At 39.0% G+C, this 17893-nt stretch overlaps 1 protein-coding gene across 2 annotated transcripts in view; it reads left to right on the forward strand.

The window, feature by feature from the left end:
• Positions 1–17893, forward strand: part of C6 (complement C6) — a 93482-nt gene that overhangs the window by 61793 nt on the left and 13796 nt on the right. For both annotated transcript variants that reach the window (XM_082454513.1, XM_082454512.1), the window contains exons 15-17: positions 485–673; positions 5711–5801; positions 14731–14972. In XM_082454513.1, the coding sequence (XP_082310639.1) occupies positions 485–673; positions 5711–5801; positions 14731–14972 (522 nt within the window). The remainder of the gene's footprint in view (positions 1–484; positions 674–5710; positions 5802–14730; positions 14973–17893) is intronic.

A 17893-nucleotide genomic window follows, 5' to 3' on the forward strand; every position in this document is an offset into this window, starting at 1 on the left:
GGAGGAGTTTGCAGGCTCCCCACATACCCGTGCTTCAGGAAAGTCAAAATGTGATTCACACAAGGCTCAGATGGGGACTCCAAAGAGTTATTCTGGAACATCATGACACAGAGTTGAGACCAGTGTCAATTAGAACATCCTGTCTCTGTGTCACCCACAATATGGTGTCTTGCTTTTGGGAAAACTCACTGGGGAGATGAGTGGAAAAGATTATTTCTTGAAAAGGTCCCAATGATGTAATGAAAGTTAGGAGTATCTGAAGCCAGTTCCTTAGCAAGTTCTTCAGTTAATGGAACTAAAGACAGTTTCCCAGTTTCTCAACTGGGATCCTCAACCCCCAGTTTTTCTCATCAAAAGGCAGCATTAAAGCTGAACCAATGCGGTAAATCACATTAAAATCACTTCTTGGATTGCACAAAATCTGCCTGTATCCATTGAGTATTCTGCTCCACCAAATACATCTGAAATACTTCTCTCTCTGCAGGGACAGAGTGCCTCAAGCCAGTGGTGCAGGAAGTACTGACACTGTCACCATTTCAGACGTTATATAAAATTGGTGAATCCATTGAGCTAACCTGCCCCAGAGGCTTTGTTGTTGCTGGGCCATCAAGGTACACATGCAGTGGGGATTCCTGGACACCTCCCATTTCAAGCTCACTCGCCTGTGAAAAAGGTGAGTAGCTGCTCAGGATACTGGGGTCTGCTAAGGTGGTGTCCTTTGTGGTTGGTCGTGTAGCATCTACAGAGGAGCTATTTCTTAAGAAGATTCCACTGACGGGCTGGGTTGTATTTCACCCCATGTCTATGATGAGGTCAGGCAGCACATAAGCAACTATTGGTCAAGTAGATATCTTCCAATCTTAGACAGTGAGGTCAGTTTTCTTTTCCAATTTAATACTTCACTATTTTGAAGGAGTGCAAGTGCTCTCATATGAAAAAATCAGAATTGATGTTTAACTGAAAATTTAGTTCAAGTGGAGAGCCATGGAAAAGTAGTCCACACTACTTTTTAATTAAACATTTTATTTTAACTTAGAACATAGAAATACACAAATATTCACCAATTTTCTGACATAGGACCAACCTCTTAGTTCCTAAAGGGTCTCCTGATTTGAGTTCCAAGATTTCTTTCTCGAATAAAACAAATACATAATTCATCATCTATGTTATCTCATATCAGTTTCTCTAAGACAGTGGGTTTTTTAACTCCAAGTGGGGCACTTCTTTAAGAAACACCTCTGCTTAAGTCCCATCCCCTGGTTCTGATGCCATTGAGCTGGGAGGACCCAATATTTCGTGTTTGTATAAAATCTCTCCGAGTTAATCCAGATACAGACAAAGTTGAGAATCATCTCTCTTTTGAAGTGAGATGAAAGCTTAAAGGCAAATTTTGCAGCAAATTTGACTACAAAATGCTTTTATTTTTCCTTAATCTTTTATAGTAGTCTCATCCACATTAATTCAAAGCAAAATTTTTGCAAACCACTTTCAATTATTCAGCATTTTCACCTTAGTTTTTATAAAAACAACTCTTTTTCCTCCTTTATCAGTTGATATGTTTAATCAACTTACACAATTACAATAGTAAATGGCATAAATAGACTTGGAAACAAACCAAACTGACTCTTGGTAAGTGTATAGCTGGACTGGTGAGGGCAGAAGTGTGAAGCTGTGGCAGAGAGGAGCCTGTAAAGCTTGCAGTTCAGTGTTAGACAGGCAGCTGGCATGGAGCAGCTGAACACCCTGGTTAGTCTGGCCTGTTGGTTACTTGGAGGACAGTTAAGGGAGCTTCTACTAATTCATATCTTCCAAAGTTCTCAACATGCTTTTTCAAGTAATGTCTCATTTTTAATCAGAGAATCCTTGATGATCTTTCTGAGCTCAGATATGATTGAGCCTATTTTGTCAATGAAAAACCAGGGCTTCCCTGGTGGCGCACTGGTTGAGAGCCTGCCTGCCAATGCAGAGGACACAGGTTCGAGCCCTGGTCTGGGAAGATCCCACATGCCGCGGAGCAACTAGGTCCGTGAGCCACAACTACTGAGCCTGCATGTCTGGAGCCTGTGCTCCGCAACAAGAGAGGTTGCGAGAGTGAGAGGCCAGCGCACCGCGATGAAGAGTGGTCCCCGCTTGCCGCAACTCGAGAAAGCCCTCGCACAGAAACGAAGACCCAACACAGCCATAAATAAATAAAATTAAAAAAAAAAACACCAAAGGCACAGAGAGGCTAAATTAGACCCAAAGTCAGACAGTTTGGGTCAAACAAGAACTGTGCAGCAGCTCTGATAATTCCTCAAGCTCTCTGCCATCTTGCCTTCTTTATCCTCTTCTGGGCTTTTACCATGTGTGAAGGAAAAGGGGAAACTTAACCGATTATATAACCTTAAAACTATTGATAGAGAGACCACATGGAAATTTGTGAGAACTTCAGGTTAGTATTGTGGCTTGGTTTCACTCGACTCCTGATCATATATGTCAGAGGTATGAATGCATTTGGGGACCACAGAGTTTAGAGAGTTAAGATCCTCTGGGCATCTTAGGTAGCATCCTCCTCTTTATAAAAAATAACAGCATATGTACACACACACACACACACACACACACACACACACACATACGCAAATGCACGCATGTCTCCGTGTTTGGAAAAGAAATTAAAATTATAATCCAAACTGGGAGATAACGAAATGTTCTACATCGAGATAAAGGAAAGAAATATCCCATCTCATATACTTTCTCTCAACAACGTTGTCAGGAAGATCAATGAAGGGAGTCACAGAAAAAGAAAGAAAATCATCAATAAAACTGAACAATCTTTCCTGTCAATGTGGAAGGAGCTGTGTGATAAACAGACTTCAGGTCATTGGTTGGCCAGGAAGACTTTTAATTCTTTCAACGTGAAAAAGAATTTTGCTTCCTGAAGAAATGAGATGCTGCACACCTCCACTGTTAGTTTTTTCCCTTCCTCTAAGAAATCAACACCTCCGGAAGATCCCCTTGCCCTCAGCACTTAAAAATCGCAATGTTCTCATTTCTGTGTTACTCACAAACTGTGCAGGGCAGGCAGCATGGGCAGCTGAGGGCCAGTTTGGGCTTCCACCTGACGCTTAGTGAGGGAGCAGAGTCCTTGCAGGTGATCATTGATAATGTCAAATTGGTAGGGAGGGAACAATGCTCTGTGTGCTTGAAAGTTGACGCTCTTTGGAAACAATGTATAGCTTAGGGTCCTTCCTTGACCTAAGCGTGGATTTATGTACAAAAGCCAAAGAGGCGTAGCCACACAGAAACCAAAAAAAAACAAGCCCATGTCAATGGAAATCTTAGTATCTGAGACCTTACCAGCAGCTATAGGTCTCCATGTTCATGAAAGTTCTGAGCCAAATTTCACCAGATCGAATGAGGGTCCTAACAGAAGGTAATAATAGGGAATGGAAATGCATAGCAGCAAAGAAGAAAACCTACCAATTTTCTAAATCTTTATTTTTGCCTCTAACATAAACCTCCTTCCCTACCAAACCTCCTGCCTGATATACCTGCCTACAGCCCTCCTTTGACAATTACTTGCTTCCAGAGGCCACTGTGGTTCTGCGGATGCCTGGTTAGTCAGATCCAGTCCAGGGACTAGACCGTGTTTCATCCAGGAGGCTCAGGATGTCAGCTCCAGGTTTAATTCAACCAGTCTAAAGCTTCTCTGGATGAGCCTGAACATAAGCAAAGATAACCAAGATTTCCCCTTCCGTATAATATATTCAAGTGTTCTTCCTTCTACTTTAATCTCCCTTCCTCTCATACACACTATTCAATTGCTCATCTTAGGTCAAGCATCATTTCCTTTTAGATCTTCCTTATATTTCTCAGTTGGATTTTTTGGTGATATGATCTCCTGGAACTGTATTTCTTTAAAATACCTATCTCTGCCTTTAATTATAAACCCATCACTATGATTGTTTGATTAATGTCTGTTTTCCCACTATTAGGGGACTACTGCTGTTTTCATTCTTTTTTTTTTTTCCACATAACATCCTAATATCTAGAATATCATGCAGGGATAAATAGCTACATTTGGGAGCTGCATTTCTTCATTGATTATTCTTATAAGAAAAATCTGACTTTCAAGCCATTATCCCCCCAAATCCATTCACACAATTGTTGTCACTGACATCCATATTGCTAAACAGAATAGGTAATATTTTGGTCCTCATCTGCCTTGCCCTCTCAGCAGCATTCAACAGTGTTGACCTTCTGCACATTCGTTCTTTCCCTGGCTTCCAAGACACAACGCTGTCTGGTTTAGCTTCTACCTCTCTGACTGCTGCCCTCTATTTTTGGAAGGCTCCTGCCTTTGCATGGACTTTAAATGTTGGAGTTCCTCAAGGCTCAGATCTGTCCCCTCACCTCATGCTACACTCTCCTGCTGGGGAATCTCACCCATACCCATAGCATCAATGATTCCCCCATAGGCTAATAACAAATTTAAATCTTTATCACAGACTTCTCCACTGAGTTTTAGACTTGAATATTCAAATTCCTATGTGTCTATTTTGTTTGGCTGTCTTAAAGAGACTATAAATTCAACATATGCAGAGAGGAATTCTTGAGTCATCACCATAGCTTCCCTACAACTAATATCTTCTAGTATTTTCTATTTCAGTTAAGGCACCAATATCTATTCTCTTATGCAAACTATAAACCTAAGAATTATACTTGACAGTTCTCATAACATACCCACAATATGCAATATCATCCATTTTATGTGCTTAAAATGTCTCAAGTTCATCCACTTCTCTCCATTTCTACCTCTAGCACTTTGGTCCAAATTACCATTCTCTTTCACCCAAACTACTATAATAACCTCATAAATTGTCTACGCCCTTGACCACCATGCCTCTCCAAATTCATTCTCCACAGATAAGCCAAAATTAATTTCTTTTCCAAATCCAGACCTGATTTTGTCACACCACCCCCTGCTAAAACCTATCAAAGACTTGCCACTGCTTATAAAATAAGACAAAAATCCTTTGAAAGCCCTTTATGACCCTACACAGTCTGCCACACAGCCATCTCTCTGGCTGTACCTTTTCCATGCCCTTGTTTCCCTGGCTTTCTTACACTTCCAAGAAAGTCACACATTATCTCTCTTTTGAGCACGTTTATGCCTGCTATTGCCTTTGCTTCAAACACACTCCCTTTTCTCTTCCCATTTTACCGTTCATAACCTTCCTGGCTACATCAATTTTCTTGATTATATGCTTTCTCTTTAATAGCACTAATAACAGCAGCAATTCTATGTGTACAGTGTGGTTTCTTGATTAATGTCTGTCTGCTCCACAAGACTAGAAGCTCTGAGAGCATGGGATCTGGGTCAAATTTTTCTCAACCCACTATCCCCAGAACCTATGGCACTGCTGGGAAATCATAGTCGCTCAATAAATGTTTGAAAAACAAATGAGCAAAAATTTCACCAATTCCATTTTCTTTAGTTCTCTGAACTTAGTAGCAGTTCTAGGTTGGAAAACGACAGCTCCTAGAGCTAGAAAGGACCTTTCCGATGGACTATTTCATGACAACATATTTGGAAAAGCCAAAATGAATGCTCTAACTCCAAAAGATAAATGAGAACATTTCACCACTGCCTTTTCTCCTAAATTCAAACTTATCACTTGAAATCCATGCTGTGCATTGTTCTTATCTTCATTTTCTTTTGTTTCAGATACCTTGGCACGCTTAAAAGGCCACTGTCAACCAGGACAAAAACAGTTGGGATCTGAATGTGTTTGCATGTCTCCAGAAGAAGACTGTGGGTAAGAGATACCCTATGGACTCTGTTTAGAAACGGAAAACCAGTCTAGTGTAACCAACTTAATGGAGGAGCTGGACTTCTTGAACCATGAACACAAAGCATATTAATTCTTCATATAACTGATACCCCCTGTGCTCTGTTGAATTCCTCATTCCCCACTTGGTAGAAAGCTTTCTTAATTGTCTCTCACCCTTGTCCACTAAGTTTGCACGGCTTTTGTTACTAAAACAGTCTCATTCTGCGGGCCAGGCGCAAGATGCAGCTATCAGCGCAGACTCCAGAGACGGGCATAAAGCGCTAAGGCTGCTACTGCAGCCACCAAGAATCCTATGTGCAAGCACAGGTCACCATCCACACTTCCCACCCTGGGAGCTTGTGCAGCCCACCACTGCCAGGGTCCCATGATCGAGGGACAACTTTCCCAGGAGAACACAAGGTGCACCTTGTGCTAGTGCAACATCATGCCAGCCTCTGCCACCAGAGGCTCACCCCTCATTCTGTACCCCTCCGTCGCCCCAGCCTGAGTGAGCCAGAGCCCCATAATCAGCCACTCTTTAACCCCCTCCTGTCTGGGTGAAGAACAGATGCCAGAAGGCAACCTACATGAAGAGGCGGGGCCAAATCCAAAACTGAACCCCAGGAGCTGTGCAAACAAACAAGAGAAAGGGAAATTACTTCCAGCAGCCTCAGGAGCAGCGGATTAAATCTCCACAATCAACTTGATGTACCCTGCATCTATGGAATACCTGAATAGACAAGGAATCATCCCAAAATTGAGGAGGTGGACTTTGGGACCAACTGTAGACATGGTGATTGCCGTATGTGACTGACTAGTTTCTGATTTTTATGTTTATCTTAGTATAATTTTTAGTACTTGTTATCATTGGTGGATTTGTTTATTGGTTTGGTTGCTCCCTGCTTTTTTTTAATTACTTTTTTTATTTTAATAATATTTTTTAACTTAAAAACTTTTTTTATTTTATTTTTTTCTTTATTTCCTTTTTTTCTCACTTTTCTTCTGAGCCATGTGGCTGACAGGGTCTTGCTGCTCCAGCTGGGGGTCAGGCCTGAGCCTCAGAGGTGGGAGAGTCGAGTTCAGGACATTGGACCACCAGGCACCTCCCGGCACCATGTAATATCAATAGGCGAGAGCTCTCCCAGAGACCTCCATCTCAATCCTAAAACCCAGCTCCACCCAACGGCCAGCAAGCTCCAGTGCTGGACATCTCATGCCAAACAACTAGCAAGACAGGAACACAACCCCACCCATAAGCAGAGAGGCTGCCTAAAATCATAATAAGTTCACAGACACAGTAAAACACACTGCCGGAAGCAGCCCTGCCCACCAGAAAGACAAGATCCAGCCTCATCCACCAGAACACAGGCACCAGTCCCCTCCACCAGGAAGCCTACACAACCCACTGAACCAACCTCACCCACTGGTGGCAGACACCAAAAAGAACAGGAACTACAAACCTGCAGCCTGGGAAAAGGAGACCCCAAATACAGTAAGTTAAACAAAATAAGAAGACAAACAAATATGCAGCAGATGAAGAAGCAAGGTAAAAACCCACCAGACCAAACAAATGAAGAGGACATAGACAGTCTACCTGAAAAAGAATTCAGAGTAATAATAGTAAAGATGATCCAAAATCTTGGAAATATAATGGAGAAAATACAAAACATTTAACAAAGACCTAGAAAAATTAAAGAGCAAACAAACAATGATGAACAACACAATAAATGAAATTAAAAATACTCTAGAAGGGATCAATAGCAGAATAACTGAGATTAACGAACGGATAAGTGACCTGGAAGATAAAATAGTGGAAATAACTACCACAGAGCAGAATAAAGAAAAAAGAATGAAAAGAACTGAGGACAGTCTCAGAGACCTCTGGGAAAACAATAAATGCATCAACATTTGAATTATAGGTGTCCCAGAAGAAGAAGAGAAAAAGAAAGAGCCTAAGAAAGTATTTGAAGAGATTACAGTTGAAAACTTCCCTAACATGGGAAAGGAAATAAAGTCCAGGAAGTGCAGAGAGTCCCATACAGGATAAATCCAAGGAGAAACACACCAAGACACATATTAACAAACTATCGAAAATTAAATACAAAGAAAAAATAATAAAAGCAGCAAAGGAAAAACAACAAATAACATACAAGGGTATCCCCATAAGATTAAGAGCTGATCTTTCAGCAGAAACTCTGCAAGCCAGAAGTGGCAGGACATACTTAAAGTGATGAAAGGGAAAAACCTACAACCAAGATTACTCTACCGTGCAAGGATCTCATTCAGATTCAATGGAGAAATTAAAACCTTTATAGACAAGCAAAAGCTAAGAGCATTCAGCACCACCAAACCAGCTTTACAACAAGTGCTAAAGGAACTTCTCTGGGCAGTAAACACAAGAGAAGGAAAAGACCTACAATAACAAACCCAAAACAATTAAGAAAGTGGTAATAAGAACATACATATCGATAATTACCTTAAATGTAAATGGATTAAATGCTCCAACCAAAAGACATAGACTGGCTGAATGGATACAAAAACAAGACCCATATATATGCTGTCTACAAGAGACCCACTTCAGACCTCTGGACACATACAGACAAAGTGAGGGGATGGAAAAAGATATTCCATGCAAATGGATATCAAAAGAAAGCTGGAGTACCAATTCTCATACCACACAAAATAGACTTTAAAATAAAGACTATTACAAGAGACAAAGAAGGACACTACATAATGATCAAGGGATCACTCCAAGAAGAAGATATAACAATTGTAAATATTTATGCACCCAACAGAGGAACACCTCAATACATAAGGCAAATGCTAACAGCCATAAAAGGGGAAATCGACAGTAACACAATCATAGTAGGGGACTTTAACACCCCACTTTGACCAATGGACAGATGATCCAAAATGAAAATAAATAAGGAAACACAAGCTTTAAATGACACATTAAACAAAATGGACTTAATTGATATTTATAGGGTATTCCTTCCAAAAACAATAGAATACACTTTCTTCTCAAGTGCTTATGGAACATTCTCCAGGATAGACCATACCTTGGGTCACAAATCATGCCTTGGTAAATTTAAGAAAATTAAAATCATATCAAGTATCTTTTCGAACCACAATGCTATGAGACTAGATATCAATTACAGGAAAAAAACTGCAAAAAATACAAACACATGGAGGCTAAACAATACACTACTAAATAACCAAGAGATCACTGAAGAAATCAAAGAGGAAATCAAAAAATACTTAGAAACAAATGACGTTGAAAACATGACGACCCAAAACCTATGGGATGCAGTGAAAGCAGTTCTAAGAGGGAAGTTTATAGCAGTACAATCCTACCTCAAGAAACAAGAAACAACTCAATTAAACAACATAACCTTACACCTAAAGCAATTAGAGAAAGAAGAACAAAAAAACCCAAAGTTAGCAGAAGGAAAGAAATCATAAAGATGACATCAGAAATAAATGAAACAGAAATGAAGGAAACAATAGCAAAGGTCAATAAAACTAAAAGCTGGTTATTTGAGAAGATAAACAAAAGTGATAAACCATTAGTCAGACTCATCAAGAAAAAAAGGGAGGAGACTCAAGTCAAAAGAATTAGAAATGAAAAAGGAGAGGTAACAACTGACACTGCAGAAATACAAAGGATCATGAGAGATTACAACAAGCAGCTCTATGCCTATAAAATGGGCAACCTGGAAGAAATGGACAAATTCTTAGAAAAGCACAACTTCCAAAACTGAACAAGGAAGAAATAGAAAATATAAACAGACCAATCACAAGCGTTGAAACTGAAACTATGATTAAAAATCTTCCAACAAACAAAAGCCCAGGACCAGATGGCTTCACAGGTAAATTCTATCAAACATTTACAGAAGAGCTAACACTTATCCTTCTCAAACTCGTCCAAAATATAGCAGAGGGAGGAACATTCCCAAATTCATTCCACAAGGCTACCATCACCCTGATACCAAAACCAGACAAAGATGTCACAAAAAAAGAAAACTACAGGCCAATATCACTGATGAACATAGATGCAAAAGTCCTCAACAAAATACTAGCAAACAGAATCCAACAGCACATTAAAAGGATCATACCCCATGATCAAGTGGGGTTTATCCCAGGAATGCAAGGATTCTTCAATATATGCAAATTAGTCAATGTGATACACCATATTAACAAATTGAAAGATAAAAACCACACAATAATCTTAATAAATGCAGAAAAGCTTTTGACAAAGTTCAACACCCATTTATGATAAAAAAAAAACCCTACAGAAAGTAGGCATAGAGGGAACTTACCTCAACATAAAAAGGTCATATATGACAAATCCATAGCCAATATCATTCTCAATCATGAAAAACTGAAACTATTTCTTCTAAGATCAGGAACAAGTCAAGGCTGCTCACTCTCACTGCTATTATTCAACATAGTTTTGGACGTTTTAGCCACAGCAATGAGAGAAGAAAAAGAAATAAAAGGAATCCAAATCAGAAAAGAAGAAGCAAAACGTCACTGTTTGCAGATGAAATGATAATATACATAGAGAATCCTAAAGATGTTACCAGAAAACTACTAGAGCTAATCAATGAATTTGGTAATGTAGCAGGATACAAAATTAATGCACAGAAATCTCTTGCATTCCTATACACTAATGATGAAAAATCTGAAAGAGAAATTATGGAAACACTCCCATTTACCATTACAACAAAAAGAATAAAATACCTAGGAATAAACGTACCTAAGGAGACAAAACACCTGTATGCAGAAAACTATAAGACACTGATGAAAGAAATTAAAGATGATACAAACAGATGGAGAGATATACCATGTTCTTGGCTTGGAAGAATCAACATTGTGAAAATGACTATACTACCCAAAGCAATCTACAGATTCAATGCAATCCCTATCAAACTACCAATGGCATTTTTTACAGAACTAGAACAAAAAATTTCACAATTTGTATGAAAACACAAAAGACCTCGAATAGACAAAGCAACCTTGAGAAAGAAAAACGGAGCTGGAGGAATCAGACTCCCTGACTTCAGACTATACTACAAAGTTACAGTAATCAAGAGAGTATAGTACTGGCACAAAAACAGAAATCTAGATCAATGGAACAGAATAGAAAGCCCAGAGATAAACCCACACACATATGGTCACCTTATCTTTGGTAAAGGAGGCAAGAATATACAATGGAGAAAAGAGAGCCTCTTCAATAAGTGGTGCTGGGAAAACTGGACAGCTACATGTAAAAGAATGAAATTAGAACACTCTCTAACACCATACACAAAAATAAACTCAAAATGGATTAAAGACCTAAATGTAAGGCCAGACACTATAAAACTCTTAGAGGAAAACATTGGCAGAACACTCTATGACATAAATCACGGCAAGATCCTTTTTGACCCACCTCCTAGAGAAATGGAAATAAAAACAAAAATAAACAAATGGGACCTAATGAAACTTCAAAGCTTTTGCACAGCAAAGGAAACCATAAACAAGATGAAAAGACAACCATCAGAATTGGAGAAAATATTTGCAAATGAAGCCACTGACAAAGGATTAATCTCCAGAATTTACAAGCATCTCATGCAGCTCAATATCAAAAAAACAAACAAACCAATCCAAAAATGGGCAGAAGACCTAAATAGACATTTCTCCAAAGAAGATATACAGATTGCCAACAAGCACATGAAGGATGCTCAACATCACTGATCATCAGAGAAATGCAAATCAAAACTGCAATGAGGCATTACCTCACACGGGTCAGAATGGTCATCATCAAGAAATCTACAAACAATAAATGCTGGAGAGGGTGTGGAGAAAAGGGAACCATCCTGCACTCTTGGTGGGAATGTAAATTGATACAGCCACTATGGAGAACAGTATAGAGGGTCCTAGAAAAGCTAAAAATAGAACTACCATATGACCCAGCAATACCACTGCTGAGAATATACCCTGAGAAAACCACAGTTCAAAAAGAGTCATGTACCACAATGTTCATTGCAGCTCTATTTACAATAGCCAGGACAAGGAAGCAACCTAAGTGTCCATCAACAGATGAATGGATAAAGAAGATGTGGCACATATATACAAAGGAATGTTGCTCAGCCATAAAAAGAAATGAAATTGAGTTATTTGTAGTGAGGTGGATGGACCTAGAGTCTGTCATACAGAGTGAAGTAAGTCAGAAAGAGAAAAATTCCTCAAACTAACACATATATATGGAATCTAAAAAAAAGAAAAAAAAAGGTTCTGAAGAACCTAGGGACAGAACAGGAATAAAGACACAGACGTAGAGAATGTACTTGAGGACATGGGGAAGGGGAAGGGGAAGCTGGGACGAAGTGAGAGAGTGGTATGGACCTATATACACTACCAAATGTAAAATAGATGGCTAGTGGGAAGCAGCTGCATAGCCCAGGGAGATCAGCTTGGTGCTTTGTGACCATCTAGAAGGGTGGGATAAGGAGGGTGAGAGGGAGACGCAAGAGGGAGGGGATATGGGGATATACGTATACGTATAGCTGATTCACTCTGTTATATGGCGGAAACTAACACAGTATTGTAATGCAATTATACTCCAATAAGGATGTTTTAAAAAAGAATAGTCTCATTCTGATGATAAAGACTCATTCCTGTCCAGTTTAAAATCAGACTCATGTATATCAAAGGCTTTCTCTTCTCCCTAAATATAGGGCTAGTTTGTGCCTCCAAAAGCTTGGAGTAGAGAAAGAGGTGTGTGCATGGACTTCACACACACACACACACACACACACATCCCTTTGTGAGATTATTCTTTCATGTGGTGGCAGAGAGCTTGAAGAAAAATGATATATCCTTATATGGCTGCCACGACTCTCTTCTGTTATAACTGCCTTTTTTTACATGAACTAACCCTGGCATGTCGAGGGTGCTTATTAATTTAAGAGCTACTTTCAGGGGAATTTAATCCGAAATAACATTAGCTTAAGGTAAAGTTTTGTTTCTCTATCTCACAAAATAAATGCAGGAGAAGGCAGTCTAGGGATGGTCTGGTGATTCTCTCATTTCAGATAGGACTGGTGCTCCTTCCTGCTTTCTGTTCTGCCATTCATTTTTTTAAATCTAATATTCATAATTTATTTTTTATTGAAGTATAACTGATACTTTACTTATTTATTTATTTTTATCAAAGTAAAGTTTTCTCTTCTGACATTCTTAAATTTATTTCATGATCCAAGACTTCCCTGCTGGAGTACAAAGGAAGGAAGACCAGAAATGGAAACAGTCTCTCTTTTTAATGAGAGTTCCTGGGAAACTTATCATGGCGTCCATCTCATTACCCTTCTCTTATTCACATGGCCCCGTGGACCTGCAAGGGAGGCTATGAAATGCAGTTCTTTGGCTAGAAGCAAAAGTGTTTTTGAATAAAATTAGAGTTCAATGACTGAGAGAGAGAATGAATGATGGAGTAGGAAGCCAACAGACTGTGCTTTTTTTTACTTTGAAATATATATTTTAAACAATGCAGACTGTTCTAAGGCAATTTTCATTTTTAAAACCGTGTGTCCATAATTGTTACTTTTAAATTTTTCTTCTATTTCTTTGCACCAACTTTTTTTTTTTCACTTTTAACACTGATTCGCTCTCACATTCCTCTGAGCTACAAGTGAACAAACACTTGTAGGGACACATTAATTTGTTTGTTTATTTATTTATGAGAACACTACATGGTCTTTTTCTGTAACATTCCACTGATAGAATTCAACCCAAAGATGGCTCTATCTACCCTCCTCAGTATTAACCACAAGTGGTCCACTTTGTATGAGCTTCTTGCAGCTGGGGTCCCCTCACCCAGCAGATGGCCTTCTAGGGAGTACTTAAAATGTTCCCATTGTCCATTTAACCCAGAGGAAACTTCTATCTTTATCCTTGCAATACCCAACCATGAGAATACAGACTGTCCTCTGGAACTGTCTGAATTTCAGCTCAGTCCTACCTCTCTAGCCCCTTTCTATACTCCTCAGTCCTCTTTTATATGGCATTGAAGATGTTTGTGAGAGTAGCTGGCCCTACAGCTTAAGTTTTCAGAAAGTGGCCTATTGTTCTCAGCTATGGGCTTCAGTTCCTGGAAACAATTTTACACACTGGTGCACTGATTGTTAACTCTAAAGTTGACATTAGAGAAGAAACTTATATTTGGAATAATCAAGGCATTCTTGTCCTCTCAGCAAGAGAAGGACTATGGCTAACCTTTTGTTAGCAGGAGCCATCCATTTACTTAGATTTAGCAAGTTACCCAGGGATTAATTGACTTAAAAGCTCATGCTCTTAACCACAATACAAATACACTTACAAAGCTATATAATTATATATGACTCTTGTATTACAATTAATAACTGTTAAAAAAGTGTTCAGAGGACGTACAGGCTACCATCAGCTAGGTCGATCAGGATTAGCTTCAAAATATAGCCAGGAATTGATCTGGATGCAGATAGGCAGAGAGGAGAGACAATGCAACATTGATTGAGTAGGGCTTGGCATGGTAGCAAAGGAACAATAATCTTATTAGTTTAGAAAATTATCAATTTTTCAGATGATAAAGAGGGATTAAGGAGGATGGAAAAATGATTCTAGAAAGAAAAGTTGATTGGATCAAAATATGGAAGATTTTGATCATCAGAATTTAATATTTCAGACTTTAATTTGAAGGCAATGGGGAGTAGTACCATGCTTAAAATGAAATTTTAGAAAGAGGAATCCCAGAGCATGCCAGACAAAATGAGAGTCTAAAAGGAGAGAAATTGGGGTAAAGAATATCTGGGTGGTAAGTTAACATATGAGTTGGCTACACGCCATCTCTTCTTTTCTATTCTTCATATATAAATGCTTGCTTTCCTCTCTTGGACAGCTTTTATTCAGAAGATATCTGTGTGCTTGATACAAGCTCCAGTCATCACTTTACTTCAACCGCTTGTAAGTTTTTGGCCGAGAAATGTTTGAACAATCAGCAATTCCATTTTCTACATGTTGGTTCATGCCAAGAAGGTCCACAGCTAGAATGGGGTCTTGAAAGGACAAAACTTTCATCCAGTAGCACAAAGAAAGAATCCTGTGGCTATGACACCTGCTACGACTGGGAAAAATGTTCAGGTAAGCTCCAACAGTGACCCATACTAGAAAAGCTCTCACTTAACCTTCATCTCAGCTAATATATCTTACTTGCATTTATACATTCTTTCTTTAAAATAACCTTTCCTTAATCAAAAATAATTCTTTTCATTGTAAAAAAAATTTTATGAATTGATTGAAATAGAAGGGAAAAGTAGAACCCAACCCACCCACAATTTTGGTGTAAATCTCTCCAATCTTTTTCTGCACATACATAATCAGTCCCACCCTTAGACCCCAGTAAGAAGAACACCCATCCTGATCTATGCTTTAGGTACCCTTCTTCCCCATCCCCAGCTTTGGAGGGCCTTTATCAAAATTGTCTAAGTTTCCTCTGGCAGTTGGAACCACCTGAGGCCAGCATAGGTAGAGTGCCCTGAGCCTGGACGTGGATACCAATTACCAGAAGCATTTGCCTCAAATTTTTTGAAGTCCTCTTGCAGTGCCTGGAATCAGCCCAGGCTGGCAGGGTTATATAGGCAGGATGTCTTGAGCCCACACATAGTCCCTCATGGGCCCAGGCCGTGTTTCTTCCTTGTGGGACATTCTCCTACCCTCTACTGCTTCTCTCCCCCACCAGGCATGGGGTCAACCAGATGTTCCAAGGAGCTCTGGGACTCCACCTATAGAGTCATCCCTCGCTCACAGCTAGACCTCATTCCCAGAGAGCAGCCTGGTGAGCCACTGGCCAGCAAGGTAGTCTTTCTCCAAATTGCTTGAGATCAGACAGCTAGTATGGCGCTGACACTAATTTGGAGTGACTTTAATCATTTATATAAAGAGGCACCCCATTAAAAAACTGTCCCTGGGGCCTCACACACCTCAGGGGTAGCATTGATTATGTTACAAGTTTTTTAAAAAATAGGATCATATACTACATCTTATTTTATATATTGTTCTTTTTCACTAAATATATCATGAAACTATTTCCATGTCATCATATGTTATTCTGCCACATAATTTTCTTTTTTTTAATTTAATTTTAATTATTTTTTTATACAGCAGGTTCTTATTAGTGATCCATTTCATACATATTAGTGTATATAAGTCAATCCCAATCTCCCAATTCATCACATCACCACCACCACCACCCTCCCCCCCACCACTTTCCCCCCTTGGTGTCCATACGTTTGGTCACTACATCTGTGTCTCAATTTCTACCCTGCAACCGATTCATCTGTACCATTTTTCTAGGTTCCACATATATGCGTTAACATACGACATTTGTTTTTCTTTTCTGACTTACTTCACTCTGTATGACAGTCTCTAGATTCATCCACGTCTCTACAAATAACCCAATTTCATTCCTTTTTATGGCTCAGTAATATTCCATTGTATATATGTACCACTTGTCGTTATACATTTGTCTGTTGATGGACATTTAGGTTGCTTCCATGACCTGGCTATTGTAAACAGTGCTGCAATGAACATTGGGGTGCATGTGTCTTTTTGAATTATGGTTTTCTCAGGGTATATGCCCAGTAGTGGGATTGCTGGGTCATATGGTAATTCTGTTTTTAGTTTTTTAAGGAACCTCCATACTGTTCTCCATAATGGCTGTAATTTACATTCCCACCAACAGTGCAAGAGGGTTCCCTTTTCTCCACACCCTCTCCAGCATTTATTGTTTGTAGATTTTCTGATGGTGCCCATTCTAACTGGTGCGAGGTGATACCTCATTGTAGTCTTGATTTGCATTTCTCTAATAATTAGTGATGCTGAGCAGCTTTTCATGTGCTTCTTGGCCATCTGCAGGTCTTCTTTGCAGAAATGTCTATTTAGCTCTTTTGCCCATTTTTGGATTGTGTTGTTTGTTTTCTTAATATTGAGCTGCATGAGCTATTTATATATTTTGGAGATTAATCCTTTGTCTGTTGATTCATTTGCAAATATTTTCTCCCACTCTGAGGGTTGTTGTTTCATCTTGTTTCTAGTTTGCTTTGCAAAACTTTTAAGTTTCATAAGGCCCCATTTATTTTTCTTTTTATTCCATTACTCTAGGAGGTGGATCAAAAAAGATCTTGCGGTGGTTTCTGTTAAAGAGTGTTCTGCTTATGTTTTCATCTAAGAGTTTTATAGCGTCTGGCCTTACACTTAGGTTTTAATCCATTTTGAGTTTATTTTTGTGTATGGTGTTAAGGAGTGTTCTAATTTTATTCTTTTACATGTAGCTGTCCAGTTTTCCCAGCACCATTTATTGAAGAGGCTGTCCTTACTCCATTGTATATCCTTGCCTCCTTTTACATAGATTAGTTGACCATAGGTGTGTGGGTTTATTTCTGGACTTTCTATCCTGGTCCATTGATCTATATTTCTGTTTTTGTGACAGCACCATATTGTCTTGATTACTGTAGCTTTGTAGTATAGTCTGAAGTCAGGAAATCTGATTCCTCCAGATTTTCCCTCAAGATTGCTTTGGCTATTCAGGGTCTTTTTTGTCTCCATACAAATTTTAAGATATTTTTTTCTAGTTCTGTAAAAATTGCCATTGGTAATTTGATAGAGATTGCATTGAATCTGTAGATTGCTTTGGGTAGTATAGTCATTTTCACAATATTGATTCTTCCAAGCCAAGAACATGGTATATCTCTCCATCTGTTTGTATCATCTTTAATTTCTTTCATCAGTGTCTTATAGTTTTCTGTATACAGGTGTTTTGTCTTGCTAGGTAGATTTATTCTTAGGTATTTTATTCTTTTTGTTGCAATGGTAAATGGAAGTGTTTCCTTAATTTCTCTTTCAGATTTTTCATCATTAGTGTATAGGAATGTAAGAGACTTCTGTGCATTAATTTTGTATCCTGTGACTTTACCAGACTCATTGGTTAGCTCTAGAAGTTTTCTGGTGGCATCTTTAGGATACTCTAAGTATACTATCATGTCATCTGCAAACAGTGACAGTTT

Source organism: Balaenoptera physalus (genome assembly GCF_965194825.1).
Source record: "Balaenoptera physalus genome assembly, chromosome: 3".
Taxonomy (NCBI): domain Eukaryota; kingdom Metazoa; phylum Chordata; class Mammalia; order Artiodactyla; family Balaenopteridae; genus Balaenoptera; species Balaenoptera physalus.